Below are 19,408 nucleotides of genomic sequence, written 5' to 3'. Positions count from 1 at the left end.
GGCCCCGCACTGTCGGCCAATCACTGGCCAGCCCCACAGCCCTGCATCACTGGCCGTGCAACTCCCCACCTCCTGATCATTGGCCTCCTGGACATCTCCCAGTGACAGCTCCCCCAAGTCCACCCCACCAGTTCCCATCTCCCTGACCCACACCATCCCCCACCCCCACCGCCCCCCCAACAACCCCCCCCCAACAACGCCCCCCACCCCGCTCCTGCCGGCAGCCATGTCCTCACACCCACCCTGGTAACCCAAATCCCGACTCCAGCAGTCCCAACACCACTGTTGTTTGTCATTTATATTAATGATTTGGATGAGAATATAGTGGGCATGTTTAATAAGTTTGCAGATGACACCAAGATTGGTGGACAGTGAAGGAAGTCATCTTCAATTGCAATGGGATCTTGATCAATTGGGCCAGTGGGCTGACGAATGGCAGATGGAGTTGAATTTAGACAAATGCGAGGTGATGCATTTTGGTAGATTGAACCAGGGCAGGACTTACTCAGTAATGGTAGGGCGTTGGGGAGAGTTACAGAACAAAGAGATCTAGGGGTACATGTTCATAGTTCCTTGAAAGTGGAGTCACAGATGACAGAGTGGTGAAGAAGGCATTCAGCATGCTTGGTTTCATCAATCAGAACATTGAATACAGGAGTTGGGATGACAGACATTGGTAAGGCCACTTGGAATACTGTGAGCAATTCTGGTCACCTTATTATAGAAAGGATATTATTAAACTAGAAAGAGTGCAGAAAAGATTTACTAGGATGCTACCGGGACTTGATGGATTGAGTTATAAGGAGAGGCTGAGTAGACTGGGACTTTGTTCTCTGGAGCTTAAGAGGCTAAGTGGAAACCTTGTAGAAGTCTATAAAATAATGAGGGGCATAGACAAAGTAGATAGTCAATATCTTTCCCCAAAGGTAGGGGAATCTAAAACTAGAAGGCATAGGTTTAAGTGAGAGGGGGGAGATTAAAAGGGTCCAGAGGGGGAATTTTTTTCACACAGAGGGTGGTGAATGTCTGAAACAAGCTGCCAGAGATAGTAGTAGAGGGGGGTACAATTTTATCTTTTAAAAAGCATTTAGATAGTTACATGGGTACAATGGGTATAGAGGAATATGGGCCAAATGCGGCAATTGGGATTAGCTTAGGGATTTTTTTTAAAAAAGGGCGGCATGGACAAGTTGGGCCGAAGGGCTTGTTTCCAGGCTATAAACTTCCATGTTTCTATGATCCCACCTCAGCAGTCCCACCCCATCCAGATGGCCAGCCGCGATCACCTCTTCCCTCTCCCTCTCTCTCCCTCCGATCCCTATGCAAAGGACCCTCCCCATCCACCTTCACCTATTTCCATTTGCTGCAGGCCCCACCCCCTCTGACCCCAACCCCTTGGCATTGCCCAATGTCCAGTGGGCAGTGCCAAGGTGCCCTTTTGAGAATTGCCACTTTTGCGAGTGCGAGGGGGCCCACACTGCCCAGGGGGGCGCCCTTCCCTTACCCTCAACCTCCTGGGGGGGGCCTTCATGTATCGCCTTCATCTGGCAGGGTCGGCCCGCCAGCTCCCTGTTGGTGGAGACCTGTTGTAAAACTATTGAGGTGAAATACTCCTGGTGGGAGGCAGGGAAGAGGTGAGCGGGCCTGGAGACTTCAGTCACAGGCCTGCTAATGATAGAAAGTCCCGATTTAAATGTAGAAATCAGCTCCGCACCAATTTCCGGCGCGGAGCTGATGATGTCAGAAATCCTGGCCCTGGAAACTCGCAGAGGCCATAGCACCCAGCGGGGAGCCTGCTATATGACCTCCGTTGATATTTCCCCGTCTGTTGCACTACTGGAGCACCATAGTGGTTTGGGAGAATCGTCTCCCTCGATGTTTCACACTCCTGAGTCACCAAAATTCCACTGCAGCGGAGGCAGCTGATGGCTTAAGTTGAGCAGAGGTTTTCAGTGTCATAGCCGGTATATTGTCAGGGCCCATCATATTGTTGCATTTAAAGTGAAGCAAAGTCGCTGAAGACTTGCATCTGTGGTGATGGAGGTCTTGGGAGAAGGCCAAGACGGATCATCTACTCGGCACTTCTCAATGAAAATGGTTGCAAGCACTGAGAGTCATAGACTCAGAGGTTTACAGCATGGAAACAGGCCCTTCAGCCCAACTTGTCCCTGCTGCACAGTTTTTACCACTAAGCTAGTCCCAGTGCTCGCATTTGGTCCACATCCCTCTCACCCATATAACTGTCTAAATGCTTTTTAAAAGACAAAATTGTATCTGCTTCTAACATTGCCTCTGGCATGCAAGGGGATTTTCACAGTAACTTCATTGCAGTGTTAATGTAAACCTACTTGTGACACTAATAAATAAACTTAAACTTTAAATTTTAAACTCAGTGAAAAAATTGCCTCTCTGGACCCTTTTGTATCTCTCCCCTCTCACGTTAAATCTACACCCTCTAGTTTTAGACTCCCCTTCAACTTCGTCTTTTACGTTGGGATGGGTTCCCTATCATTTGGGATGGAGGTGTTTGTAAAGCCCCCTCCTCTGTTCCGCTAATTGTCCATCGCCACTCGCAACTGGATGTGGCAGGAGTACAGTTTTATAGGCCTGCTTAGCTCTGTATTTACACATGCATTTAAGTGCATGGCACTTAAGTAGTTCAGTGCTATGGCTGCACCAAGTTGACACAAGAGTTGACGTTCTCAGATTGGCCGGCAGCACTCGGTAGGCGAGACCTCTGTCCCTGGGTCTTGACTGGGAGGGGCAGGCCCACTAATGACTGCCTGATTGGCTTGTGGTTTGGTGGGCCTTCCCAAAAGAAAGGCAGTGCAAATCGCTCACTAGTTATCCCACCAGTAGGCAAGAACCTCCACCCCTCCCCGCGACCTCTTCCCCACTCCTCCTGGCACTGCAACAAGATTCCTACATGACATCTTTGTACCATATTTATCTGTTGCAGCTGGGACCTATTCTTGGTGGCTCTTTGCCCAGAGTTGCTGATGTGTCCCATGGATAAGTGCAGAAGTCATTGTTCCCTCCCTCACAGATATTGGTTCCCTAAAAATCTTCCACGTTGCAATTTACTGTCACTCTTTGTATTGTGTATTTTATGAAAATAATGTGAAATTATGAGAATATGTTCTCATAAGATATACAGTTGTAGCATTTCTAGACTCCGAGGCGTTGACACCTACTACTTCCAATAGAAATAAAGTGCCATTATTACTTGGTGGAGTTTTATTATTTCGATGCGTGATGATGGAATACATTCTTGCTTTGTGGAAGTGGCCAAATATCCTGGGAAATTCTGAACTGAATAGTCACAATTTCAATTGTAAGTTGGAATTAAATGTGCACAGGTTCATTTCCAATTGATCAGCCTAAAGGTCGGGACACATTTCAACATAAATGACTCCTTCATTCCAATTTCCTTCTGTTAACAAAAATTATTTCATAATGTAACCAGCTATAATGAACAATTAACCGCCTGCCTACCTGGCAATCTCTAAACCTCTAAACAGATTCCAAACCTCTTCCATCTAACAAGACAAAGCCAACGGATACCTGGGATCACCACCACCCGGAAGGTCCCCTCCAAACCACTCACCGTCCTGACTTGGAAATATATTGCTGTTCCTTCGCGTTCGCTGAGTCAAAATCCTGGAATTCTCTCCCTAACGGCATTGTGGATCAACCCACAGCACATAGACTGAAGCGATTCAAGAAGACAACTCACCACCACCTTCTCAAGGGCAACTAGGGATGGGCAATAAATGCTGGCCAGCCAGCGATGCCCACGTCCCACAATTGAATTTAAAAAAATTACCTTAGGCCTCTTAGAAGAAACAACCTAACTTACCTGGGTAATAAAAGCCATCAACCTCCGACCTTGCGATTACCCTCTGACCTCTCAGGGTGTCCAGTGTTCTTCTTGGCTGTTTCGTGTCTTTTTGTACACTGGGATTATGGTTTCTGTGGACATCATTCAGTTCCTGTGAAGGAAAGTTTAAAATTGGAATCACAAAGGCAAGTTTTACAAAGGGATAATTTGACATCTTTATAATATTGTGAATGCGATGAAACAAGCAGACCTTAAACATAGATACTTTTATAATTAGTTTCTCCTTAGCTACGTCAGCTTCAGTGATAGTGGTAATAAGATGTAGACGGTGGGTTTTTCATTTTGAGTTAACTATAAAATTAATTATTTCCTGGATCAGGTTTAAGAAAATTCAGAAAGATTTTCTCCCTCGACCAACGCCATTCATAAAGAACATCATTAACAATATTTTAAAGTTTTTTTTAAGTCTATTTATTCGTCACAAGTAAGGCTTACATTAACACTGCAATGAAGTTACTCTGAAATTCCTCTAGGCGCCACACTCTGGCACCTGTTCGGGTCAATGCACCTAATATCGTACATTTACTACAGGGTCTACAGAACAATTTCTCCTCAGGTTAACGACACATTCAATAAATAACATTAATTTCACATTGTTAGCAGGGAGGGTGGGTGTGGGAATGCACCTTTATCATGAAGAGCTGTGTTCTAAAGGCAAAGCGGTTAGCACTGCTGCCTCACAGCGCCAGGTTCGATTCTGGCCTCGGGTCACCGTCTGTGTTGAGTTTGCACCTTCTCCCCGTGTCTGCGTGATATGTAGACCACGGGTCGCAAACACTGATGGATAGCATCAGACAGCATGTCCCTCCCACTGTTTGCAACGGACTAGGTACAGACCACACCTAACCAGCTGGTGTTTGCAAAACCTCAAAACACAGGGCAGGATCTTAAACCCACTCTTGCCTTCCGTGAGGTTACTGGCGGGAGCTCAAGAGGAGACAAAACCGGGAAGTCGTGGATCTCGCCGGTGAGATCGCAACTTCCGATTTTCACCAACCACCCCCACCCCAACCTTCTCCCTCATTGGCCACAATGGGCGTCAACCTGATTTAAAGACATTTCCATGAATTTCAATATGATTAACCCACTCCCCTTGTCATCTATTGACCCCACCGTTGCATATTCACATTGATGAATACAACAGGTTCACCCAGTAGTGAGTATACCCCGCAGGGGAGAGGGAGAGGGACAGGGCTAGGCAGTGCAGACCACAGTGGGAGCCTCTTGGAGGGGTGGGATTCATTTGTATGTGGTGGTGGCAAGGAATGGCCGTGGGAGTTGGGGATGCCGGCAGTCGCCATTTGGTGGAGGAGGGGTGGGTGTCTGCTTCGGCTGTCTGGGTGGAGGGTAGAAGGGAAGGGGTTTAATACTTGGGAGTGCGGATGAGGGGGAAGAAGCTAGTGGTGCTGGCATTGACTGTTGGGGGAAGGGATGGAAAGAAGTGCCAGCTCCAATTGTGGGGGCCTTTGTGGCGGGCTAGGGGAGTTTTATTCATGGTCCCCCACAGTGTCTGACACTGAATGCAATTCTGAGATTGGGCAACACTAATTTTCAGTCTGCTAAATATCATGCTGACAACCAATTTAAAATTGTCAGCTGGGCTCACAGTGCACTGCATGTGTGTCTACTGGAAGCTACATATATTAAGACACAGGATTTTTTTTATTGTGAACAGAAAGAACATGTACACACATTGCACCTGTTTCAGCTAAACATAAGTGATAACCATTCACTGGTTCATTCTTCAGAGCAATATTTTGACCAGAGTCAAGCCGCTTGGTTTAACTTTTCAAACAATGCGCGGCAGTTAACTGTCAGTCACCATCAACTGGTGCATTCGCCATGGCAAAGCATCTACCAAGCAGAGTCCACTTGCCAACCAATTAGCACTCTGTTCTCATGCAGTATAAAGTTGCTGAATTCCCTGCTATTGGTATTTTTGCAATTACCCTGATGAGTGCAAGATAAAAAGCTTTGACAAATGTCTTTTTTTTTCAGCACTGCTCAGGTTGTGTGCCATCAAATGAATATTTGACTATCTGATGCGGCAGTCAAGATCTCGCGCAGTTCTCGTTATTTCTGAAGAGATGTTGTGAGCAATCCCTGGTTTTTGATTTTATTTCAGGAGATTTTAATTTGCTTGCTTAACTCGAACATTTTTAGGGGCCGCACTCTGCAACAGGCTAGCATGGTCAAGCTGCCATTTTGTATAAGCGTCTTCTTTTAAAGAAGTCACATTCTGATTTGAATTTCTGCTGCCAAATTACGCAATATTTTAGTGACGGGATGTTTTGAAAAAGGAACTAACACTATCCAGTTCTTCAAAAAAACAACTGACTTTGGGTCTAATGAATGAGGCACTCACACATTACTGAGATAAGGAACACATTGAAATAATCCACTGACTTCACATTTAAGGCAACGTGCGCACATAGACAAAGGCAATGAGATTAACTCTTACAACATTATTGATTATGAGCAACAACTGTAAGCTTATTTATTAGTGTCATAAGTACGCTTACATTAACACTGCAATGAAGTTACTGTGAAAATTCCCTAGTCACCACACTCCACCACCTATTCTGAGGGAGTATTTAGCACGACTAATGCACCTGACCAGCATGTCTTTCGGACTGTGGGAGGAAACTAGAGCACCCGGAGGAAACCCACGTAGCCACAGGTACAGACTCCGCACAGGCAGTGACCCAAGCCAGGAATCAAACCCAGGGCCCTGGCACTTTGAGACAGCAGTGCTAACCATTGTGTCTATAGATCAAGTTTGGCTGATGCCAGAATTAGATCGGAAAGGGGGTTTCGCAAACCACCTTGCTTGTGTATACAAGGGACCCTATAATGTGTTTTCTAGGGGATAGAGGCAGAATTCCTGTGGACATGAAGATTTGGGGACTCAGATTGTAGCTGTGTACTCTGTAGTTCATTATTATTGTTCTTTCACCCCTTGCATTATCTGATAAACATGTGGTGTTTTATTTTATCCTTTATTGAATGAACATTGGCATTATTTGCTAATTCAACGTCTGAGCCCTTGCCTGATGGTTGTATCTCTGTCGAACTAAAACAATTTGAAAGGTTAATTTGGGATCCAGCTAGGAGGCTGCATGCAACTAAATCTCATCAGGTATAAATTTATCAAACCGCCCTTTATTTTAAAACGTACACTTTACCACATCCAGATGTCATCTTCATCCACCTAATCTAACTCTCCAACCACATTGTGCAATCAGCATTCTAACCTGATTGCATTTTGCTGTCTTCAATTGCCCTTAATCCTGCTGTAGAGCAAGAGGCAGAGACAAAAACACAGGCTCTGCTGCTAATTATTAATACTTCAGGTATTTAATTATAGCCAATTTTAAAAAAGAAGTGGTTCTGGCAATCAGAAGAAAATACTCAGAATTATAACAGTAGATGCCTCGCATTAATACAGCAGTGATTCCAGTGAAGGCATAATTTGTCAGAGAGGTTTATTAATATCTGGAGGACTTGTGGCGCAGTGAGTAATGTCCCTGTCTCTGGGACAGAGGCTCCAGGTTCAAGCCCCACTCTAGCTTTTGATGGCCACGGAAAGTGCGTTCATAACAGGGCCAAGCAGCTTAATTGTCAGCCTGTTAATCCTTCCAGTCTGTCCAACGGCAGGCATTAAAAGCAAGAGAGTTCAGCCGTATTACAGAAAGCAACAGAAAAACACTACCAAACGTACTTATGGACAATCCAAAGGAAACCCATGGTCACCAATGCTCCCTTAGGGCAAGCTAACTGAGGGAGGAGGGAGCATCTGAAACATAAAATTCAATTATTCTGGACAGAATTTTACACACCCACTCTGGCGAATGAGGAAAAAGCGGCGAGCCAATCAAAAGTCCATTGGCTTTGGTGAAACCGGGAAGTTCCGCCGGTGGGAGGGTCATAAAATTCCACCATCTATCTTTCATTCAAGTTCCTGAAGAGGGCCTATGAACTCAAAACTTCTGTCTCAGAAGGCAAGATTGCTTCCACTGTGCCAAGGTTGATAACTAATTTAATAAACAGATGCGCCATAGAAAGCATTCTTTCTGGTTGTATCACAGTTTGGCATGGCTCCATTCTGCCTAAAACAACAGTCTGCACCGACCACTACCCCACCCATCTATCCCCGTAACCCCACATATTTACCCTGATAATCCCCCTGACGCTAAGGGACAATTTAGCATGGCCAATCCACCTAACCTGCACATCTTTGGACTACGGGAGGAAACCAGAGCATCCAGAGGAAACTCACATAGACACGGGGAAAATGTGCAAACGCCACACAGACAGTGACCCAAGGCCGGAATTGAACCTGGGTCCCTGGTACTGTGAGGCAGCAGTGCTAACCACTGTGCCACCTTGCTGCCTATGAAATGAATCTGCATGGTAAAAATAACAGCAAAGTCAGGTGTAACCCTTGATTTTGGTATAATGTTCTTGTCTTTGCAGCATTATTTCACCATGTGCTATCAAGCACTGTGGGGCGGCAAGGTAGCACAGTGGTTAGCACTGCTGCTTCATAGCTCCAGGGACCTGGGTTCAATTCCCGGCTTGGATTACTATCTGTGTGGAGTTTGCACATTCTCCTCATGTCTGCGTGGTTTTCCTCCGGGTGCTCTGGTTTCCTCCCACAGAGCAAAGATGTGAGGGTTAGCTTAATTGGCCATGCTAAATTGCTCCTTAGTGTCCCGGGATGCATAGATTACAGGGATTAGTGGGTAAATATATGGGGATAGAGCCTGGGTGGGATTGTGGCCGGTGCAGACTCGATGGGCCAAATGGCCTCTTTCTGTACTGTAGGGTTTCTATGATATGATTCTATGAAGTAAAGCAAACCAGTTGCACTTGTGTAAAAACTGTGCAGAGGATTTTAATAAAAATTGGCTTGTAAAGTATGTTAAGATCACAGTTGTAAATGTTGAGGCTCAAACATCTGTAGAAAGTGGTTGTCAAAACACAAACCTTTTACAATGCTTCTGATTGTTTTGCTCCATGTATACGAATGTAATTACATCCAGATTTTCCTTACAAGTTACCCACTTCTTGTACTGTGCATCAACGGGATTTAGAAGTAACTATATTGATCATTAAGCATTGTTTTCTGATGGGAGATTTTGGTTCAATTTTTCCTTAATATCAATTTTAAACTGCAAGAATTAACCTTTATGACGTAAAGTATTTCTAATCCTTTGGAAACATATGACTCTGTGACGTTTATATAGATCAATGTTTGTTATATATTTAAGTGGTTGCAGATAGCTTCAAAAGCTAATCACATGATTAAATGGTGATAACATTAGGGTGTTGCACAGGCTGCTGTTTTATTTTCAGTTTGTACTCTGTGCAGGCAATGGCTCCTAGAATAAATCTGTTGTTGTTAATCTGAATCGACACATGCAAACCATAGCTTTTTTCTGTTTAAAACTCATAACCCGTAACAATGTTCATATAATCATAGAATCCCTACAGTGCAGAATGACACCATTTGGCCCATTGAGTCTGCACCAACTCTTATGCAGGCCCCATCCTCATAACCCAGGCCTTTACTCTGCTAATCTCCCTAACTTATATATCCTGGGACACTAAGGGGCAATTTAGCCTGGAGAATCAACCTAATCTGCATATCTTTGGACTGTGAGAGGGAACCGCAGCACCTGAGGAAACCCAGGCAGATATGGGGAGAACGTGCAAACTCCACACATTCGGCTGGAATCGAACCCGAGTCCCTGGTACTGCGAGGCAGCAGTGCTAACTACTGCACCACCTTGCAGCCCTTAAGGCTGCAAGTTATCACTCTGGAATACTGAACAAGATTAACAAACCTTTACAGCATTCTGGAGGTCTGAAGCTTGCTGTTCGTATGAATAACCAGTCTGAATTTCGTCCTCTAATAGTGTAACATCCTCCTGAGATATAGGCCAACCCAGTCTGTCCAGTGCCTCCAGTAAGGCCTCTTTATGGTCTCCAAATGAGATTGGTTTATCACTGTTGAATCTTGTATGGAATGAGCACACAGAAAAATAATTAATCCAAACCTAATTCAACAAAAATGCTTATGCATTGATTTATAAAGAATGTTGCTACTTACTTCTCTCGTTCCTCTTCAGATAATGCTCTCCACACAACCAAATTTAGCCGCCTAGCAAAACAAAGTTGAAAATTCTTAACTAATGATGAATTTGGAAACACTAGCTTGTATTATTTAAAAGATTAATCCAAAGTTAACCAAGGTAGCGTGTCTTTACATTCAGAAGTGACATTGATCGAAGTTGTGCTAGGACCAGCCCATGTGGACGTGGGCTGTAGCAGGAGGGGAATGAATGGAAAGGGTTAAACGGACAGCCTGACTGTAGTATTCACACTCGCTGTGGGTAGACATGACAAATTACCATATCCCAGACAGCACTAACACAATCACACCCTGGGTGAGGTCTTTCCGAGGTTACAGGAACAATAAGAGAATCAATATCTTATCAAGCTCCACAATGTCTACAGGAAGTATTGTGCCTCTGGAAAACTAATCAAGTATCAGGGAGATGGGGGCAATTAACACAGCATCGAAATCTGTTTGACAAACACAACACTTTGATATTGTAAACAGGTTTACAGGAGTTGTCCGGAAAATTATTAAAGCTAAAGCGCACAGGACGATGGATCAGTATAATGTGATCAAAAACAGAACTATAACCAATTCAAAGTAACAATATGATGGCCTAATGCAAATGTAAAGAAAAGGGTATAAGAATGTGTAAGAACAAAATGATTAGCAGAGTAGCTCGGAAGCAAATTGGAATTACAGCCATGAGCCCTGCTCTCCCTCATGCATGTTGAATAAAGCTGTTTTTGTTGAAGTTCTGCATGGCTCTGAAGACTCAGTTCATTCATTCTCTCTAACAGAAGTCCACTGTGAAATAGCTTGCAAACATAATAGAGGACTCAGTAACATTGATTTAAATTGTTTCAGCAACTAATGACACTATAAGGTGTTGTATAAGTTGTTGGCCAGTGTTCAGATATCAGTGTATACCAGAAGTGGATGTAATGCAAAACTCACCAGTACAGTCACCAGTGAGTTATTTACAAGATAAATGCTTGAAGCTCAGCACGTACAGGACTATCATTGTGAATAGTGCCTACACACAAAAGAAAATAAAGATCAGGCGGAACTTTGATGGGGTTACAACAATGTGAGGGAGCAAATTGTTACCTGTTAAAAAACCCATCCAGGCTTCCTCCCCATTCTGTTGAAACTACAAGTTTCAACCACAGCCTTTCTCAAAGCACTTTGACTCCTTGCTCCAAAAGTGTGCAGGTTAGGTGGATTGGCCATGTTAAATTGTCCCTTAGTATCAGGGGGGTTAGCAGGGTAAATAAATAGGGTTGCAGGCATAGGGCTTGGGTGGGACTGTTGTTAGTGCAGGCTCGATGGGCCAAATGGCCTCCTTCTGCACTATAGGGATGCTACGATTCTATGATAATGTCGTAGGAACTCTGTGTTTGCTTTTATTATTAAACCTTTAATAAAACGTTCAATTTAAGTATTTTTAGATTTTATTTTGCTAATAGTACAGAAGCAAATAAATACTGATAGTTCTAGACAGGATCATACGTGAGTATAATACAGAATTCATATAATAGAATCCCACAGTGCCGAAGTGGCCATTTGACCCATCAAGACTGCACCGACCACAATCCCACCCACGCCCTATCCCCATATATTTACCCTAGCTAGTCCCCCTGACATTAAGAGGCAATTTAAGCATGGCCAATCCACCTAACCTGCACATCTTTGGACCGTGAGAGGGAACCAGAGCATCTGGAGGAAACCCACGCAGACACAGGGAGAATGTGCAAACTCCACACACAATGATCCAAGCCAGGAATCAAACCTGGGTCCCTGGTGCTGTGAAACAGCATTGCTAACCACTGTGCCGCCATAAGATATTCTTGTGCTGCTGTAGCAGTTGGACACCTAGAGGTGTAAATTGGTTTAAACCTGTTTTCACAAGTGTGCACCCTATCACATGGACCCAACTAAGACCCCAAATTGGTCTTCTTGATGAATGTACAACAAGTGGACTGCCAGTACTGTTCACTATATTAATGGCCATCAGGGTGTTGCTGGCTACTGGAGCCATCTAAAGGCAACGGGTGGCGGGTAGGTCGTGCCTTACTAACCTTATTGAGTTTTTTGAGAAAGTGACCAAAGAGGTGGATGGGGGTAAGGCAGTGGACGTGGTGTAAATGGATTTTAGTAAGGCGTTTGATAAGGTTCACCATGGTAGGCTTCTGCAGAAAATGCAGATGCATGGGATTGGGGGTGATCTAGGGAATTGGATCAGGAATTGGCTAGCGGATAGGAGACAGAGGGTGGTGGTTGATGGTAAATATTCATCATGGAGTTTGGTTACGAGTGGTGTGCCTCAGGGATCTGTTTTGGGGCCACTGCTGTTTGTAATTTTTATTAATGATCTGGATGAGGGTATAGTTGGGTGGATTAGTAAATTTGCTGATGACACCAAAGTCGGAGGTGTGGTAGATAGTGAGGAAGGGTGTCATAGTTTGCAGGAAGACTTAGACAGGTTGCAGAGCTGGGCCGAGAGGTGGCGGATGGAGTTTAATGCGGAGAAGTGTGAGGTAATTCACTTTGGTAGGAATAACAGATGTGTTGAGTATAGGGCTAACGGGAGGACTTTGAATAGTGTGGATGAGCAGAGGGATCTAGGTGTATGTGTACATAGATCCCTGAAAGTTGGGAATCAAGTAGATAAGGTTGTTAAGAAGGCATATGGTGTCTTGGCGTTTATTGGTAGGGGGATTGAATTTAGGAGTCGCAGCGTTATATTGCAACTGTACACAACTCTGGTGCGGCCGCACTTGGAGTACTGTGTGCAGTTCTGGTCCCCACATTACAGGAAGGATGTGGAGGCTTTGGAGAGGGTGCAGAGGAGGTTTACCAGGATGTTGCCTGGTATGGAGGGGAGGTCCTATGAGGAGAGGCTGAGGGATTTGGGGTTGTTTTCACTGGAAAGAAGGCGGCTAAGAGGGGATCTTATTGAAACATATAAGATGATTAGAGGTTTAGATAGGGTGGATAGTGATAGCCTTTTCCCTCTGATGGAGAAATCTAGCACGAGGGGGCATGGCTTTAAATTAAGGGGGGGGTAGTTATAGGACGGATGTCAGGGGTAGGTTCTTTACCCAGAGGGTGGTGAGGGATTGGAATGCCCTGCCTGCTGCAGTTGTAAATGCGCCTAGTTTGGGGGCGTTTAAGAGATCCGTGGATAGGTTTATGGACGAAAAGGGATTGGTTTAGGTTAGTGGGTCATTGTTTTTTAACTGGTCGGCGCAACATCGTGGGCCGAAGGGCCTGTTCTGCGCTGTAATGTTCTATGTTCTATGTTCTATGTAACCTGCACGTTTTAAAGGGGAGGTGCACTTTAATCTGCAAACAACCAAAGATGGCTGATGATGCCCAATAGAGGAGAAGCTGAAAGGACCTTCAGTTTTCTGACACTGCCTTGGAGATAATGGCTGGAATTCTCTGACCTCACCCACAGCTGGGATTCTCCAGTCCCGCTGCTCTGAACGTAGATTTGTTCTGAGTGCCCAGTTCTCCGTTCTGACTGGAGAAGTTCAGCACAAGCAGGGACATCACATTTCCACCAGGCAGCAAGAAGACATCCAGACAAACTGACCGGCCTTACGGGGTGGAGGGGGGGAAGGGCTAGTAAAACAGGTGAGCACCGCAAGCATCATCCGCTTGCCAAGCAGAGAAAATTCTGATAATGGGTGGAATTCTCCAGTCTCACGTGTCCCGCTACCACTTGCCAGCAAGAACAGAGAATTTGCCATTTAGCCAAATCTCCATTCACCACTGGGGCGTTGGAGAACCTCAGCTGCGGGCAGGGTCAGAGAATTCCGGCCAACCTCTCAAGCTGAGCCCCCTAGCTTATATTTCCCCTATTACCCTCCACTTAGCTCAACATCCGTTGCAATCCCAGCTTCACACTTTCTTCCCCCACCCCCGACTCCCATCAATTTTCTCCAGATAATTGCAGGAGAGTTCACTTCCACATCCGTCTGCTCCTACTGAACCTGCTATGCTCCGCATCATTAAGCAGATCAGGAAGTTTAGATGTAAAGGACTACATGAGCTGGGTGACTTGGGCCTGGAAAGCAGGTAGACAGGCAAAGAAACATTCAGGGGATTGGAACTTAAAGCTGACTTGAGACCAATAGGTGGGGCCTGACAAAAAGTCAGGGTGGGTCGGGGAGTTAGGAACACCTCATGACAGGCAAGACTCAGAAGGTTGCCGGCAAGCTGAGGGGAGCCAGAAGGATTTTCAAAGGGTTGTGTCAGGTCACTCAGAGGATCAGTCCGATCACTGCCAGGTCAGGTCTAAAAAAAGAGCAAAGGCTTCTCACATGTACTGTGCATTCAGGTGTGGCTAATTCATTCAAATTCCTTTGTAAAAAGATTCTGAGGTAGGGTTCAGATCTGAAACTGGAACTTGTCTGCTCTCTTCACAAGCTGCCAGACACCCTCAATGCTTTCAGCATTTTCTGAGGGAGTTTATTTACACTAGTGTATCCATTAGGCATATACTGACTGTCAAAAGGGAGTAGGCTGCTTATATCAACTTCATCTGTCCATTTTGTAAATTTGAGAAACAAATGTCTTCATTCTTCTTTCCTCCAGTGAAAATGCTTCTAATGAATATTTTAGTGACCATTTGTCATGCAGCTAGGTGATGGTGCAATGATTTTGGATTTGGAATACCTACACCGCAGAAGGAGACCATTCAGCCCATCGAGCATGCACCGACAACAATCCCACTCAAGTCCTATTCCCGTAACCCCACATACTTACCCTGCAAATCCCCCTGACATTAAGGAGCAATTTACCATAGCCAACCAATCTCACCCATACATATTTGTTTTGGACTATGGGAGGAAACCTGAGCACCCGGAGGAAACCCATGCAGACATGGGGAGAACGTGCAAACTTCACACAGACAGTCACCCAAGCCAGTAATCGAACCATGGCGCTATGAGGCAGCAGTGCTAACCACTGTGCCACCCCTGATGCCCTTTAGATCATATGCATATGCCAAGTTTGGGAAGTTGCACCTTCGGCACGTGGGCTGGAATTCTCTGGCCCATTCACGCCGGTGGGATTCTCCAGTCCCGCCAGCAGTACATCCCATCCATGGGTTTCCTGGCAGCTTGGAGTGATGTCAATGGGAATTTCCATTGACAGCAGTGGGACCAGAGAATCCTGCCGCTAGCAAACAACACGCCACCTCCCACCAGCAGGAAACACATGGCTGCGAGGCTGGAGAATCTCACCTGTGACCTACTGGAGAACAGGTATGCTTGGGAAACAACTAAAGAGATAGACAGGCTTGTAAATGTTGCTGCAGCTTGGTATCAGGCATGCTTTGCCATTGATTTGGTAAACAGCACTGTTGGGTAGCTACAGCTTACATTGCTTTATTGGGGTCCGAACCTTCTCCCAGATCCACTCCCGACTAGTATGTGAAAGCATAGGCTGGTAACGTTTATCACCACTTTCCAGGCAAAATACCCTGCCAAGCCCAACAGCCATCCCAAGCAGCAGCACCCCCATTTCATCAACTAGAAAATGGGATTTGTGTGTTCCATTGTTCCATCACTCGCCCACAATCTGCTTTACTGATTTCATATTGATTTTCTTACACAAGTATTACTTTTGCTCCATGCAGCCTTTCAAAAGGCTGTAAACTATTACAATCCCTTTAAATCAGAATTGCAGCCAATTCCAGGTTGATTACACGCCACATTTTCTAATCTTCCATCTTTTAATGTGTTCACAGCAGCAAGCCAGGTGCCTGATGAGCGTAATAAATGAGGGTCAACTGTGGGAGTTTTGGCAGGGCATAATGTTCATAGAAAAAACATAGAACCCCTACAGTGCAGAGGAGGCCATTTGGCCCACTGAGTCTGTACTGACAACAATCCCACCCAGTCCCTATCACTGTAGCCCCACTTATTTACTTTAGTGAGTCCCCCTGACACTAAGGGTCAATTTAGCATGGCCAATCAACCTAATTCACACATCTTTGAACTGTGGGAGCACACAGGAGCACCCCCCACGCAGACACGAGGAGAATGTGCAGACTCCACACAGACAGTGACCCAAGCCAGGAATCGAACCCTGGTCCCTGGCACTGTGAAGCAACAATGCTAACCACTGTGCCACTCAAGCACAGAATTTGTTGTGTTTCAATCTTACTGCTTTAACAAACACACACCGAAAATCCTCCTTTGTCTTCCTTAGCAGCTCAGATCCTCGGGTGCCGTTGAAAGTGAACAGAGTTTTGGTTGGGACGCCAGATTTTCCATTCTGGCAGGCAGCAGTGCGATCACAGGCGAAATCGGAGAATCCCACCCTTCACATCTTGTGTACAAATGGGACCAAAACAATGCAAGAAAGGATAGTGAACGGGATTCGGAGAGAACAATCAAGGTTATTTTAAACCCACAGAGGTACAAAACAAGGTAAAGAAAATCCAATCCAATTCCCACATAAGAATAACCCACAGCAACTTGAATAAAAGAACTAAACTCCTTCACCTACTTGATACACAGAAATGAAGAGAGAAAAAGCACAGAGCTCTGATGATAAACTGACAAAGCCCTGGGTTAAAGATACAACAGGAATAACTCTTCATTTTCAACAACAGATTCCCACTTTGTAATTATAGCTGCTGATGGAAGTTGAAGAAGTTAAAGAATTAGATTGGTTGTTGATTCAATGAAGAACAGAACAAGTGACATGCTGGAACAATGTCAGATCTGCTCCTGAGAAAAGGAACAGTGAGCTCCTTAAGCTGAATAGTTAGGTAGAACCACCAAATCCCTACAGTGCAGAAGGAGGCTATTTGGTCCATTGTCCCTGCACAGACTCTCCTGCAGAGCATCTTACCCCAGACTCACCTCCCCCTGCCCCGCCCTAACCCTGTGCATTTACCATGGTTAATCCATCTAACCTACACAACTTTGGATACTTGGGGGCATTGATCATGGCCAATCCACCTAACCTGTACACCTTTGGACTGTGGGAGGAAACCGGAGCGCTTGGAGGAAACCCACGCAGATATGGGGAGAATGTGCAAACAGTTACCCAAGGCCAGGATCGAACCCGGGTCCCTGGCGCTGTGAAGCAGCAGTGCTAACCAATGTGCCACGATGCCATTTTATCCTACATTTTATCCCATGTTTTGTTGCTAATTTATGGAAAGACTAACATCTCAGCGACCGGCTGCTTACTTTTCATAGGACTGGATAGCTTGAAAGAGCCTGCGTTTGTAGTTTTCCAGGTCCACACCCAATGGATTAATCAGTGTAATCTGCTTCTTGCTGTTGCTCACATGAGCCAATTGTAACACCTGAAATAAAACAGAACACATTTCAGACTGAGATATATCGAGATAAGATGGATTATTTCAAAAGTAATATTGACAGAGAAAGGTCAGCCCAGAAGATACTGCTTCTTTCACCCATTGGTTTATTTTCTTGCCCTTTAAATGTACATCTCCTGTGGTGAAGCTCATTGTCAAAATTCTGAAAATAACTTTTCTCGATCACTGTTTACTTCAGCCACAGACCCTAATTTATATTTGTTGTGACTTTACTCGCTTTCACCCACACGTACACGATCTTCGATCTTATTCACGTTTATAGTTTTACCCACACTTCTAAGTAATGCAGGTAGGCAAAAAATTAAAATATTATAAGATGGCATGTGAGATACTTGCCTTTATTCACCAAGGCTTTGAATAAAAGAGCAGGGAAGCGCTGATGGAACTCTATACAACGCTGGTTAGGCCACAGCTAGAGTACAGTGCGCAGTTCTGCTCACCACATTATGGAAGGAAGTGATTGCACTGGAGGGTTGCAAAGGGGATTCACCAGGATGTTGCCTGGACTGTTTCGTCTATGAAGAGAGACTGGATAGAACAAAGAACAAACAAAAGTACAGCACAAGAAGAGGCCCTTCAGCCCTCCAAGCCCGTGCCGATCATGATGCCTTAACTAAACAAAAAAAAACTTCTGCCATTACTCAGTCCATATCCCTCTATTTCCTCCCTATTCATGTACCCATCTAAATGCCTCTTAAATGTTGCTAGTGTGCCTGCTTCCACCACCCCCTCTGGCAATGCGTTCCAGGCATTCAACACTCTGTGTGAAAAATGTCCCCTGCACATCTCCCTTAAACTTTCCCCTCTCACCTTGAACCTGTGTCCCCTTTGTAATTGACATTTCCACCCTGGGAAAAAACATCTGACTATCCACCCTTCTACGCCCTCATAATTTTGTAGACGTCTATCAGGTCTCCCCTCAGCCTCCAACTTTCCAGTGAAAACAGTCCTAGTTCATTCAACCTCTCCTCAGAACCAACATCCTCGAGACCAGGCAACCTCTTGGAGAACCTTCTTTGCACTCTCTCCAAAGCTTCCACATCCTACTACTAGTGTGGTGACCAGAACTACAATACCCCAAATGTAGCTTAACCAAGATTTTATATAGCTGCAACATTGATTCCTAACTCATGCACTCAATGCCCTGGCTGATGAAAGCAAGCACACCATATGCTTTCTTAATCACCTTGGCCACCTATGTTGCCACTTTTAGGGAACTCTGGGCCCTCTGTATGTTAATGTTCCAAAGGGTTCTACCATTTACAGTATAATTCACACCTAAATTTGATTTTCCAAAATGCATCACCTTACATTTGCCCAGATTAAACTCCTTCTGCCATTTCTGTGTCCAAGTCTCCAATCTATCTATATCCCGTTGTATCCTATGACAATCCTCAGCAACTCCACCAATCTTCATGTCACAAACTTCTGACAGATTGGGCTGGTGTTTTTAAAGGATATCCTGAACTGAAAAAGCAAAGGAAGGGAATGCCACCTGACACCAACCCTTGGCATTGCCTCAACAGCGATGGGGCAGTGCCAGGATAGTGCCAGTACATGACCATCTTTCATGGCAGGATACCTATTACGTCTTACTGGGGGTGGGGACAATTGAGCGGGCAAATCCCGCCAGCGTGAAAGCTGTTTTGGGGCTCACCCTTGATTCTCCATCCCCCACCGCTATCCCTGCCCACTGAAAATAGGCCTGCTCATTCCGACTGAATGTTTGAATAACATAAATGCAGAGAAAATTATGAAACCAAAACAGGCAGTAAGATCAAGCAAATTTTTTTTAAAAATTGAAGACTTAACAATTTTAAGTTAAGATTCCTTTATGGTTGAAATTCCCTATCAAACCTTAAATGTATTAAAAAGAACTTTGTTAGTAATGTAAATAAAAAAGCCACATTTATAATGTTGCTAATAAAGTCATTCGTCTCCACTTCATGCCTTCTCCCGTCATAAAGATTACCATTAGCAGAGTGGCATGGTGGCACAGTGGTTAGCACTACTG

At 44.9% G+C, this 19,408-nt stretch overlaps 1 protein-coding gene across 1 annotated transcript in view; it reads right to left on the bottom strand.

The window, feature by feature from the left end:
* LOC145349313 (von Willebrand factor A domain-containing protein 3B-like) overlaps positions 1-19,408 on the bottom strand; it is a 119,571-nt gene that overhangs the window by 26,767 nt on the left and 73,396 nt on the right. The window contains exons 19-22 of the mRNA XM_080197813.1: positions 17,243-17,361; positions 10,017-10,067; positions 9,751-9,922; positions 3,860-3,992 (exon numbers count right to left, since the gene is read on the bottom strand). Of these exons, the coding sequence (XP_080053939.1) occupies positions 3,860-3,992; positions 9,751-9,922; positions 10,017-10,067; positions 17,243-17,361 (475 nt within the window). The remainder of the gene's footprint in view (positions 1-3,859; positions 3,993-9,750; positions 9,923-10,016; positions 10,068-17,242; positions 17,362-19,408) is intronic.

Source organism: Carcharhinus amblyrhynchos, chromosome 10 (genome assembly GCF_965287045.1).
Source record: "Carcharhinus amblyrhynchos chromosome 10, sCarAmb.v2.hapA, whole genome shotgun sequence".
Lineage (NCBI taxonomy): Eukaryota > Metazoa > Chordata > Chondrichthyes > Carcharhiniformes > Carcharhinidae > Carcharhinus > Carcharhinus amblyrhynchos.
The sequence above is the reverse complement of the archived record's forward strand: the minus strand, read 5'-3'. Positions and strand labels throughout refer to the sequence as shown.